A 14514-nucleotide genomic window follows, 5' to 3' on the forward strand; every position below is an offset into this window, starting at 1 on the left:
GATTAAGGGGTCAAATTACTCGAAAGCCCTTGTCCACGTGGAGCACCAGCAGCAGCAGCTCCTCCTCCGAGGGAGTCGAACCCCCACCCCCAACCCCTCAAAGTCATCTTCGGTAATTTATATTAGTCATTAAGTTCCTCTACGAGATTAGTCTAATGGCGGAGGCGGCTGCTCGTTTGTAGGTTAGGTTGAGTTATAGGCATCATCACACACACACACACACATATATACATATATATCTATATATATTAATATATATATATTATATATATATAGATATATATATATATATATATATATATATATAATATTCCAGTCAGCAAGATATATAGACTTCAGGAGGGTCCATGATACACATGTTAAAAGGCCAAGTTTATTAAAAAAAAAAAAAAAAAAAAAACCCTTTTCAAAAAAAAAAACGCACTAAGACCTAAAGACTTGGTGCATCATAAGTCTGTGAAAAGTAAAAGACACAATAAAATACATTATTAGCATAAAAAGAGTTCACAATGCAATTAAAATTCACAAGTTAAAACAATAAAAAGAAAGTAAAAAAACATGAAAAGCACTAAAACAGAAAATAAAGCCGACTACAAAACAAAAACCACCAACCGTCCATAAGCAGGAGAGAAGAGGGAATGATATACAATGGCAATCCAAGGCCAGACGACAACTATGCCAGATACAAAGTTGCTGAGGAAGTATTACTATTGAGAGAGGGCACCAGTCTTTTAATATATAATGATTCTAAAGTAGTTAAGTGGTCTGGGTCCCTTACATATCCAATTATTGAGAAGTGTTGTTTCAGGACTTCGGTTTTACATAATGTGGCATGATTTCTAATATTAGAAAATTCTGGCTGCTTCAATCTTTGGCCAGTGCGAATGCTAAAACCCAAACGGCTGCAATATCTGACCTGCAGTAACCTCCGTGTCGATCCAACGTAAGAGCTCGGACATCCAGGGCATGTGAATTTATAAACCACATTGGATCGCATGAAGGACTGCAAGCGATCTTTGAAATTAAAAAATGATCCTATTCCACAAGGGTTGTTGGAAATAAGTTTGACTTTAAGACAGGGGATTTCCTGTTCAATTATTCGTGTGAGATTTAAGGAAAATTTAGAGTCAGACATATACGGGATTGAGGCATAGAATAAGCTTTTGGGAACATCAAAGTTGACAGTTGGAGGCTGTAAAAATTGTGTTAATAACTTATTGGTGATTTTATAAACTATATCTTGTAAATAGGAGTTTGTCTTGAAAAAGTTGAATAATATCTAAAAATGGAAGACTACCTCCGCTCTCTACCTCCATGGTAAATTGAATGATTGGATGGAGTTGATTAATATATTCTAAAAATAAAGAACATTGCCAAGAGTGCTAGAACAAAACAAAAGTGTCATCAACACATCTACGATAAAAAGACGGTTTAAAATTATGATTACACTGGTCTAAAAATTTAGTTTCAAGACCAGACATAAAAAAGTGAGCAAAAATGGGGCCCAGAGGTGACCCCATGGCAACTCCATCGACCTGCAAGTTCAAGTAGTTGTTTAAAGATTAATCTGTTAAAACTATGAAAAACTGTATCTTCGCTAATATTTTAGTATTGATAAAGGAATATAACTGTGTGTGTGTGTGTGTGTGTGTGTGTGTGTGTGTGTGTGAGAGAGAGAGAGAGAGAGAGAGAGAGAGAGAGAGAGAGAGAGAATCGTAGCAGCATCGAGAAAATAAATCAGCGGTAAGAGTTTTGCAAATCCCAGATTAAGCAAATCCGACTAAACTATTTCAGGGTTGAGCCCTGAGTCTAAAAATGGAATACGGAAGCAATCCAACGTTAAAGAAGAATTTCTGCTATAAACCACCCTATTCGTGTTATAGTTAAGCTTCCTATCTCTCTCTCTCTCTCTCTCTCTCTCTCTCTCTCTCTCTCTCTCTCTCTCTCTCTCTCTCTCTCAGTTATATTCCTTTATCAATAATAAAAAATAAAAATCATTATTAGTGGTACTCCTTTGAGAAAGCCAGAGGAGCCCAAGGGTTTCGGTTCAGCGGGGGTGGGGGGGGGGCGTCCTATTCTACCCGTCAGTCATTTCTCTGTGTGTTGTGGTTGTGTGCGTGTGTAAAAATAATGTTAGAAAATATTGAATCTCATATGAAATGAGCTCGAGATCACCATGTAAAAAGAAAACACCTGTGAAATTGAATACCTTTTTTCAAGACAACTTCATGTTAATAAAGACAGAATGAAGAGGTTGCTAAAATAGAATCTATAAACTACATTGTTGTCAGTTCCATTGCACAGGCGCATTAAGGTCTTCCTCTTTTTTTTCTGCGGTCGCTGTTTAATTTATGCATGGACAGTTGATGATGCTGAGACAGCCATTCCCGCGTTTTTCTATGAAAAGACCATTAAATCTTCATGTTCTGCAGAGTGTCTAATTGCTTCTCGTGCGAACATCTTTATCATGGGTTTAGTCCCACGATATCCCTTTTTTGTCAACGCAGTTTAAAGAAATTTGTGAGAATGTATATTAGACGAGCAAAGCATGTAATCCTATATCTGTTTTCTGTGAATGGTTTAATCACTTCTTATGATGAGTTTGTTGAGATTTAGTTGCCATGAAAAGCGTACCTATGGCTAACTCTTGAACCTATGTTTTTATGGTCAAGCATATCTCTCTCTCTCTCTCTCTCTCTCTCTCTCTCTCTCTCTCTCTCTCTCTCTCTATCTCTCTCTCTCTCTCCCCCTCTCTCTCCAGGCTTATCGTTTGAATCTGCCTTCGTAGAGTAGACTAAAAAAAAGAACCCTTGTGAGCATTGTATTTTTACCCTAAAAATATACATTTAAAACCAGGGAAAAAATAAAATGAAGGAAGGGAAAACAAAGGAGTTACTGGGACATTCCTTTTAACTAATGGTCATAATTTACCTGATGATAGGAATAATAATCACCGTAATGGTTATGATGACGGAAATGATAATAATTTGTAGAGGTCCACGCGTATTATCCTGAGCCTTACCTGGCAAAATCCTGAGAACCTAATTTTTTTATGTGGTTACAGTATATTACAGCAAATGGGAGGACCTGTACGGCCAAGTACGAACAATTATGAACCCCGTAAGAGCTGAACAAAAGAGTTTCTTAATCTCTGGTTGAGTACATTTTCCTGGAAAAAATGCAGCGTACAGCGGTCTTTTGAATAGTCACTTATGAAACTGCAGGAGAATTACATACCATCCAAGTAATTACACTCGTGGTAATGACGAGGGAGTGTGGAACGAACGCAGCCTCTAATAGCTGTAGGATTAGCAGAGGGTTTTATTCTTGTAAGAACAGAGAATACATCTTGGGCCTTACAACCTTTATTGTAGGGGTGTCTGGGTATCTGTATATGCGCGTGCGAGAGAGAGAGAGAGAGAGAGAGAGAGAGAGAGAGAGAGAGAGAGAGAGAGAGAGAGAGAGAGAGAGTCAGCAGTAATAAAAGATACTTTACGAGTTGATTAAGGGCTAGCTAGGGTGGAGCAATGAAGTTCTTGCCCCTTCATATGCAGGTGAGAAGGAAAACAAGGTGTCTGGAATAAAAGACTGGACAGAACGTGAGTAAAGGATATTAATGAACAAGGATTAAAGTTCCAAGTCCTAAATTACCCGCATCTTGAAGGATTTAACAGTTTCTTTGGGGTAAAAGGATTTTTTTCTGAATGAGACCCAATGTATGAGGAACTAAAAATGATAGGATTCTGTTATCAGGTTCCTGTTCAGATCTTGTACTGCATTTCCATCTCAACACAATCACTAGGGTATTAAGTAAAACGAAATACCCTAGTTTTCCAGATAACAAAATCGATATCCATGCGCTATATGTACCAGAAATATAAAAATGTACAGATAGACAGACAGACACATAGATATATATTTATATAATATATATATATATATATATATATATATATTATATATATATATATATATATATATATATATATATATATATATATATATATATATATAATATATATATATATATATACATACATATATATATATATATATATATATATATATATATATATACATATACTATATATATATATATATATATATATATTTATATATATAATATATATATATATATATATATATATATATATATATATAATATATATATATCATATATATATATATATATATATATATATCGGCAATCAGCAGGGTCCATCAAACACATAAAAAAAGTCCATGGTTTATTACAAAAACGTTTCGCTTCATAATTTAAGTGCCCGGGATGTCCTGGTATTTATGTTGGTTCTTGCCGAAGGTTGTTGCAGATGAGGAATTGCAGTCACCTGGGATATAGTTTCAGAACGGGACAGAGATTGGCAAACCTGAATTCTCTAATATTAGGAAACCATGCGTCCATATGCAGGATTTCAAGTTGATAAGAAACATTTTTCTATTATTGGTGGTACAAGCCACAGTAACTACCTCACCACCCTTGAGTCTTTATACATTAACCGGCTGGTTCCGTCTTTAAACTCCAACGTATTTGCTGCTCCTCTATATCTAGCATAACTGAAGTCTTGGGTAGGTCTGCAGTCTTGGTCATTCGTTCTTCCTTCTCCACTCTAACACATTCTTGTTGGATATGGTTTTTTGAAGTAAAGTTAATTTTAAGTTTTTCAATTTTGTTATATGTTTTTTTTTACTTTTTAATTTATTATTATATAAATTTTTTTAATGAGTATGTTTTAATTTTACAGACTGAATGATGCACTGAGTTATGTGCGAAACTTTTGTGAAAAACTAAACATGGACTTCATTATGTGTTTGATGGACCCTGATGACTGCCGAAACAATATCTCGTCTGGGAACCTGTTTAGATATATATATTATATTAGATATATATATAAGTATTAGAGACTAAGATATATAGATATATATATATATACTATATTATATATATGTATTTATGTACCCACACACACACACACACACACACACACACATATATATATATATATATATATATATATATATATATATATATATATATATATATATATGTATGTATGTATATATACACAGTAGTTTCCCACAGAAGGGCTGGAACCCAGAGAGAAAAACAACGGAATAGTCACTACATCATTCCCATTTACATTACTGAATTGTGGATGGACCCTCTTCCACAACTTACAATTGTAGCTAATTTAAATACCTACGTAGAGGACACATCAACAGCATGTCGGACCTTTCTACTCACACTACCATTCGCAGTTATCTTACACGCACTCCGAAGCTTCCTGGAAATGGTCGACCTCGCTTTCCAGTACCTCCGTCTTTCCATTAATCGAGAACTTTCCTGATCTCCTACTCTTTCAAACTAACACTACTGAATTATGTATTCTCCCCCGCTTATGATTTTCAGTCATTTTGGCTTACTGGGGGAGTAAGTCTACTAACTACTTTGTTGTTGATCTTGCTGTTGCTGATCTTGTTGGAGTGTGGGGTTAGGAAAGCCTTCTGGAAAAAGGTGTTTCTCGCTGAGTTAAGATGCAGGAATTTTAGGATAGGGTATTTATGATTTGTTTATTAGAATGAAAGTGTAAAAAAAATAATCTGTATGTTAAACAGTAGAGAACCACTATATCTAATAGAATATAGCGTATTTATTCTAGTTTTCGTTGGTTAAACAATCCGCCATTTGACCGTGGATTTTAACACGCGCCCCGAGTGAGCTGGAGGTTGGATCACGTCTTGTTACCGTACTTGAGCAAACTAAGGCTGTGGAAGTTTTTCTGCCGGTGGCTCATTCGAGACTTAGCATTTGAACTGTATATGTGGCACTGATTTTGTTGTCGTCTTTTCCCCCTGAAAAGGTCTAATCAGATCGTAATAAGTTACAGCAAAAAGGAATAGAACTCTTTAAACACGAAAAACCTTTTCATTACACAGCGCAAAAAAAAAAAAAAAAAAAAAAAAAAAAATAAAAATGGGATCGAAGACTTCAAACGCAGATATTTGCAGCAGTTGTCAGATGACATTAATTGATGATCAAATGAAACATGATCACAGTCAATTCATTTTATTAGAACCTAAAGCAATGAACTAATTAACTTCTGTGGTTTCTGCTATATAGGTTTGATTTCTGATATTGAGGGGCACTCAAGGTCATTTCGTCTGATGGCTGTCATTTTAAAAAACAGCGGTGAGGTCCTTCATGTTGTTGTATGAAAGCTTCATACATTTTATTTTTCACCTTCAGAGATGGGACTCCATTGAACAGACGCCTTTCTAGTTTTGTGTTAATCAGACTGAAATAAGGAACGTCCGATTGATCTCCTGCCATCATTGATAATATTTAGCTTCTGACACCAAAAGTATTCAGAGGACTTCAAAAGAACTCGACCTAGATATTCATGGACTATGGACTTCCACAGCCTCTTCTTTACTGTAGCATCTTAATGGGTAAACAAAATTTATTAGGTGATAGTTATTAACGCTTATTACGAGAGCTAACATATTCTGCTTTTACTGCATACATATACAAAATCTCGATCTCAAAGTAAGTTTTCAGAATACAAACGTTTTGTATCCCACTTTTGAAAATAATTCAAAATGAAAATGAAATAATCTATTTAATTACTGAAATGGCAATGTTTTCTGAAATAAAAATATGAATAATACCAACAACGACTAATATAAAATAACAGTAATGCGTAGTTAATACTTCTCTAAAGGTGGGGGACTTTTGTTAAAGTATACCTTTCTAATAATACGTTTCTTCGACACACGAAATCCTCTTACTGCTAAACTGATGTCTCATAATAAAAATAACGACATTTCAAGTTTATTATCCAGCTTAAGATATTTCTTTTGTATAAAGTGAGTTTGTTAAAAACTCAGAATTATTCGTTAAGTTGATTTGCTGTAAAGCATCTAACGTAAGAAAAACAACGTCAATATATTCCATCTTTTCTCCCTTTTGCATTGTAAATTAAGTTAAATCCTTCTATGCCAGTTATCCCCAAAGGGGAGATTATAAAACTATTTGAGTAAGAGAAGCGCCTTTTCATCGTCTAACCTTTTCCCTTTTTTGTCATAAGGTAACGTCGTCTGTAGTGGATAAAACCGACATTGGCAAATGATGGCATCAGCATCAGGGATTGTAAAAGAGACAGCCAAGAAACTTGTTTACCCAATGACCACGTAACATAGTAGTATTTGATAAGGAAGCAGCTGTGTTTTCTCGCAAGGGAAATATGGCCTCGTGTATTTTTGACGTCCACAAAAGCCTTTTAAACCTCAGAGTTCCTCACAACATTTACATAGCTTTATCACTACAAACCTAAGACAGCGTGAGAAATGAATATAAAAGCGCTCTTACGTCTCGTTATAGACGTTTGCAAATCGCTTTTACATCTCGTTATAGGTATATTTGAAGTAAGTGAGTAGAAGAAATCTAAAGCATAAACAGATCAGTAGTAAAGAGCATCAGTTCAGAGACTCATAGAGTAATGTCACTACAAATAAAAAAAGATCATCTTAATTGTCTAAGCTTTGCAAGGCAAAAGCAAATATTGCCCCCACCCCAAAGAAAAGAAAATAAAACAAATAAACAAAAAGGTGCAGCAGCCAGTGATCCATGCATATGGCCAAATAAATATAGTAACGATTTACATTTAAAATATTATTGGTCCAGATACTAAAAGAAAGATCTAACAGCCCACACACTCAAACACACACACACACACACGAATGATTCAAGTGATATTGCTAACATTTCAATGACAACATTTCAAGAATTCTAGATGTCTAAACAACAGGCCCTATATCAGACAAGGAAACTTTAGCCTCAGAGACTTTTTTTGCTTAAAACACGTAGCAAACATCGCAATGAAGTTAATCTTACTTTTGCAACAGACATATTAGTTCTGAAGAGAGACCTAAGATCTTTTCAGCAATCAGAAAATAAGCTGTAATAAAAACAAGAACAAGACTTATAAGGTAAAATAGATATTTCATTGTAGAGAGCTTAAAAAAATAAGCGTTCAACCAAGGTTAGAAATAACTGAAATCAGAACAATGCGCCTTGCAACAATCGACAAGGCGCTCTTATTGCACTAAAATGTAAGCAATAAGCTAAATGCCTTTGCCGTATACCTAAACGATCCTTGAAATAAATTCGTCAGTTTATACATTGCAATCAACGAACATAGCAGTATTACGGATCTGAAACAATAGTTTGATCTCGATGGGCCTTAAGACTAGTGTATCCTTTGAGAATTGTTACGGCAAGTTAATCCGGCTCTTCAATTAACAGTGGGAACAGCCCGATGGTAAGGTAACTACTCAGTAATCCTCGGGCAGGTTATAGTGATGTTAAGGATCTCTGTAATATCACCAGCTGCAGAGATTGCTAACGATAAGTTCAAGGGTCATTGTAAGTACAGATCAGAGCGTGACTGAAACGACAATAACCTCAGATGCAAAGGACACCTCTGGACACAACTGGAACGTTAGGTCTTAATAACTGTACGTTAAATGCAATTGGTTCTGTTTCTGAAAGTGATATTTAATTTACTCTCTGGAAAATAATTCAAACTAGTCCGTTGAAAAGGAGTTGTATTTGAAATTGCTTATTTGGGTTATTACACTCAAATTTCCGAAGTACGACTCCGGAATGAATCTATCGTTAAACTCTACGGGTACATAAACCCACAGTTCACTATCTTTTCCTGTGTAGATAAAAGCGATCGCTGTAAACTATCTGCTTATGTACCTTCTCTTTGCCACAGTATGAACATTACTCAGTTATCATCCAATATTAAGATAGAAAATGTAAGATTCATATTAAGAAGACCTAATATAAAATAGAAAAAACTGAGACAGTCACCCTATTTAACAGGGCTTGCTTAAGAGAGGGTCTACTTCCTTCTTTTGAAAATGCTAAAAATCGACACATAATCAAGTGCAATAAAGATAAATTTCTAACTTAATAGGGATAATTACTTAGGTTCCGAATGCTTTTATGACCTGCGTGGGTGAGAGGGTGGCGCCCTTATCTTTCATTTGAGGCCTAGGTTCGATCCCGATGTGAATTAGAAATTTGATATAAAAACAGAAAAAAATGGATCGCCAGATGTACACAATCCTCATTATCAGGTGAATTAATTCATGATGCGTAATTATTTTTTGTAAGATTATAGAGAGAGAGAACCTGAATGTTTTCGTGATTTAATGTCACTGTAATATTTACTACTCACAAGGAACATTTACTGCAAGAGAGAAATGCAAAATGAAACTGGAGGAACTCATCTAGAGATCTGCCACCAACCGTTTAGGAGAAAGACTTCAAGAGGAGCCTTCTTTTTTCTGTCCCCCGGGTCGAGGTCAGTTTGTATGACCTTGTAAGGGTTCTCGTGACTCACGGATGCGTGGACTTAAAAAAAAGTAAAAACTGCAGGGAAGATTTTATCCTTTTCTTTTAATGCACGGTTTATTTCAATACCAGCAGAGCTGTTGAGAATTTTTTTTTTACCTTTTTATTCATTTCTGGTTTAATTATGGAACAAAATACCGGTAATGTTTATCGCAAAAGACTACTAGGAAAAAAATTATACAAATTACTAAAACATTACTCGCTTTGTTATGAATCGCCATGCAAATATTTATGATTATAATGTGACGAAAATTACATGACCCAGAATAATAATAATAATAATAATAATAATAATAATAATAATAATAATAATAATAATAATAATAATAATAATAATATAATAATAATAATGATAATAATAATAATAATAACTGCTGCTTCAGCACTATTAATCTTATAAAGAGTCTTCTCTATCTTTCTGATGACGGCTTTCTCGTTGTTGCTTAGACTGGCGAGCAACGCACCAAAGGGCATGGTAGAGTCCGGTTGAGTCATTTGATTTATTATTGCTTATACAATTCTCCTCTCTCTCTCTCTCTCTCTCTCTCTCTCTCTCTGTAACGCGACGTTTCCTCCTGATCGACAGGACATTATCAAGCGATAACTGCTGAGGGACTGAATTCCAGTGTTGTTTGTTGTTGTTTAAGATTAAGCTGGCCTTGTGCCAGCACGGGCTCTTGCTCACAGTGGCGAGTCCTTCTCCTTTTATCGTGGTGTTGCGAGCTCTTCAGTACGGTCAGAGCACTTCTCCGGCAGGTCGAGTTTTTATCGGTTCCCGGGAAGGTGACTCATACGGCGGGCGTTGACGAGTCTTGCAGACCTTCTCAGGTAGGAGGTATCACCGGGAGCCTCTTGATTGGCTTCTACCTGCGTGACGTCACCCCTGGATGACATCTTCGTGCAAGCCGACTGCGAGGATGAGGTAGAAGCCCTTCGGCAGCAGTTCCTGCAGCACAGCGCACTCAACTTCACTGTCGAGTACAGCAGCAACGATCGGCTCCCCTTCCTCGACGTCCTTGTCACGAAGACGAATCAGAAGTTGGCGACTACAGTTTACACCAAAGCTACGAACCTCGGACTTTGTCTGAATGGTGATAGCGAGTGTCCTGCGCGGTTCAAGACCACCACCGTCAGGGCCTTCGTCAGGAGGGCCCTCTCGCACTGTTCGACGTGGCAGGACCCACACCTCGAACTCGACCTAGCATCCCAGATGCTAATTAACAATGGGTACTCGAATAAACTCGTAAACCGAGAAACTCGAGCCGCCCTTGACAAGTGGTACATGACGGAGGAAGAGAGAAGGAACATTCCGCCCCCGGAGGATATCAAACTTTTCTATAAAGCCTTCATGCACCACCAATACAAGGAAGAAGAAGCAGCCATGAAGAAAATAATAGAGGAACACGTCCGCCCCATGGAGGAAGGAAAGAGAGTGTCCCTCATTATTTACTACAAGAATCGGCGTACGAAAGACCTCCTGATGAAGAACAACCCCTCCCCACCGGCAGGAGACCCCCTGAAGCAGTCCAACGTCGTCTACCGATACGTATGCCCCGCCCAAGGATGCCCTGGGATTTACATCGGCATGACGACGATGCGCCTGTCAAAAAGGATTTCCTGCCACGCCCAGGAGGGCGCCATTAGGCAGCACGCCCTTGCAGTACACCGCAGAAACATCACGAGAGACGACATCGTCCGGAATATTAAGATCATCGGGAGAGCACCTGACCCACGACGTCTGCGTCTCCTAGAAGCGCTGCTCATCCTCGAGGAAAAGCCTCCCCTCAATACCACCCAAGAAGCGTTCCTGATACCGACTTGTGTGAGGAGGACCACACCCCTCCCCCCTAACGAAAGTCCCAGCGCGCATGGAACAAACACCGGACATGAGAATAATACCAGGGGTGACGTCACGCAGGTAGAAGCCAATCAAGAGGCTCCCGGTGATACCTCCTACCTGAGAAGGTCTGCAAGACTCGTCAACGCCCGCCGTATGAGTCACCTTCCCGGGAACCGATAAAAACTCGACCTGCCGGAGAAGTGCTCTGACCGTACTGAAGAGCTCGCAACACCACACCTACCACAAACCACAAGAGAAAGGCAAGTGGCACTAGACCCAGGGAGATGGAGAGTCATTAACACGGCCTGCAACATCCCTGATGATACACTAAAGGAACTGGGCAAAGCCCTTCAAAAGGGGACAGACACAGCCCCTGGAGCAGACATGATCACATATAGCATGCTGAAGAACATGGGAACGGCAGCCAAAACAGTTCATCTCCATATAATCAATAGAACATACACAGAACGCAGTAGACCCACACAATGGAACCAACAAAATACACAGCCGATTCCCAAGCCCAAAGAACCCAACTCCTACAGACCCATCTCTCTCATCAGTTGCACAGAAAAGACTGCAGAGAGAATGGTGCTAAACAGACTGCTATGGAAAACAGGACCTCTACACCATCGCCTATATGCCTACAAAGAGGGCATAGGCACACAAGAATGCCTAGCAGACGTCATGTCCACAATCAACGAAAGGAAAGCAATAGTAGTTTTTCTGGACTTAGAAAAAGCTTATGAGCTAGCCAGTGCAGCTGCCATCCTTGAAGCCTTGGCTGACAAGGCGGTAAAGGGCAACCTTTTAGCATGGGCCAAAGGATACACGCAAAACAGACAGGCTAGAGTCACCTTCCAAGGAGCAAGCTCGGACTTTCTCAGTCTAGAGAATGGAACACCTCAAGGAGGCATACTCAGCCCCTTCCTTTTCAATGTTTTAATGGAAAAATTAGCCACAACCACCCTACCCAATGGAGTTGAAATATTCATTTATGCAGATGATGTCTGCCTAGTCAGCACAGACAGACACAGATCTCACCAGAACATGCAGAGTGCAATAATACAAATTGAAAATAAATGCAAAGACCTAGGTCTAAAAATCAACACTGCAAAGACAAAAGCAATGGCCATCAAACACAGTCTAGACCCAAAATGAAATACAGCTCATGGGTGAACCCATTGAATGGGTAGACAATTTTGTGTACCTAGGAGTTAACATAAACAAGCAACTCTCCCCACGCAAAGAACTTGAAATACTCAAGCAGAAAGTCAAATGCAGACACAATGCCATGAGGAGGATCACCTCTCTACAACAGGGAGCAGTATATCACGCCCTCAGAACCTTCTACATACAAACAATAAGGTCAACGGTTGAGTATGCCGCACCTGTTCTCACCAGTCTCTCAAGCACAGAGCAAAAGAGCCTTGAAGTAATTCAAACAATGCCCTGAGACTCATCACAGGTGCTCCAATGTGGACTAACTTATGCATTCTGAGACATGAAACAAAACTACAGTCTCTGACATACAGAATAGACCAGAGAAACACATCCATCCTGCTAAAAACCTTAAAAAATGAAAGGAACTGTCCACTAAAAAGAGAGATCAAAAAGTGCATTGATCTCCACGAAGATCTAGACCCACCCAAGACATACTCTGGCAACCTTTTAGAAACACTGAGAAGAGTAGGCATGCAAAAGCATGCTGCTGACATCAGAGAAGACTCTCCTCTTGCTGAGTATGTAGAACCAGCACCCTGGAAATCAGAACTCTTCAATATCAACTACACAGTCCTACCGGCAAGCAAAGAAGCATGCACCGTTCAACAGCTGAAACAAGCAGCACAAGATTCAATAAGGAAAACGACAGCCACAAATGAATACTTTACAGATGGATCAGTAGACCTCAGCATTCCTGCAGCGGCAGCAGGAGTCTACTCAACATCACTAAAAGGGAGCTGGAGGCTCTCAGATAATGCCTCCACTCTACAGACTGAGCTGATAGCAATCGCTAAAGCGCTAGAAGACTCTCAACACAAACTAGGAAACACAACTATCCACACCGACTCAAAAGGAGCAATACAAACCATCACAAAAGGCAAGGCAAAAGAAAATATCAAACTCCTGACAAGTATATGGGCAATTGCCAACATCCACCAAATCAGAAACAGACAGATTACTCTCAACTGGATTCCAAGTCACATAGGAATCCAAGGAAATGAGGAAGCAGACTCCCTAGCAAAGAGTGGGTTGCACATTAACAACATAGGTATTAAAATCAGCCACTCACTGACTCAACTTAAAAGCAAAGGCCTCAGCATACTGTCAAGTGCAAGAAGAAAGCAAAGTCAGGAGAGCGGTCTTTGGAGGCTCTAACACTGCAAAGTGGTATGTAGACACCACCAGTCTGCAACCACATGACATTCCCAAAGATATGTCAAGAGCACTAGCAGTCATAATTCATCGTCTAAGGCTGGGATACCAATGCACTTGGCAGAAGATAGTAGGCGATCCCAGGCCATGTAAGTACTGCGAAAGAATTCCAGAAGAACCTCTAGAACACTACCTCTTAGACTGTCCAGAAACGGAGCAACTAAGAGATAGGTACATAGGAAATGAACGCACAACCACTCAAATCACAAAGCACATTCTAGCAAACACCCATGAATTAGCAGGTTTCCTATGCTCCTACCCACCACCTAGGTAGGAACAGAACACAACCCTGACTGACAGCACATGATGCCAACAATCATGACCACTACCACATCCCAACCTAACCCACATAACATGCAAGACAAAAAAAAGACAAACCTCTTTAACAGACATCCCCATTCACCTCTTGCCTCCTTCATCACCCTCCCCTCACGCTCATCACTATCCATCCACCACACTCACCAGACAACACACACCCAAAGAAAGCGGACCGGAAAAGGAACATGTCTCAGAAATTCACGAGCTACCTTACTAGCTAACTGTGCCTACAACTCAAATCTTCATTCTTCCAATCTGTTGGTCTCTCCTACTAGCCAACACTTACTACTATCCAGCTTTTCCTACGACTGAAGGGTACCTTAGGGTTTAAAGGGTTTCAACCTTGCCCATCAAATCCTTCATTCAATATCAAATCACCTTCACCACATCATTCATTGATCACCAATAAAGATTGCATATCCTAAGCATCTCACATCTCATACTAATATGAATTACGGGCTGCTCTGTGAGCAAGAGCCCG

At 38.9% G+C, this 14514-nt stretch overlaps 1 protein-coding gene across 1 annotated transcript; it reads left to right on the forward strand.

Moving 5' to 3' along the window:
- Positions 1 to 12974: 12974 nt before the first annotated feature.
- LOC135224892 (ribonuclease H-like) lies at positions 12975 to 13658 on the forward strand. Its single transcript, XM_064264217.1, has one exon. It carries the CDS (start codon positions 12975 to 12977, stop codon positions 13656 to 13658), a length of 684 nt encoding a protein of 227 aa, XP_064120287.1.
- Positions 13659 to 14514: the final 856 nt, after the last annotated feature.

The sequence above is a fragment of the Macrobrachium nipponense genome, chromosome 12 (assembly GCF_015104395.2).
Source record: "Macrobrachium nipponense isolate FS-2020 chromosome 12, ASM1510439v2, whole genome shotgun sequence".
NCBI lineage: Eukaryota > Metazoa > Arthropoda > Malacostraca > Decapoda > Palaemonidae > Macrobrachium > Macrobrachium nipponense.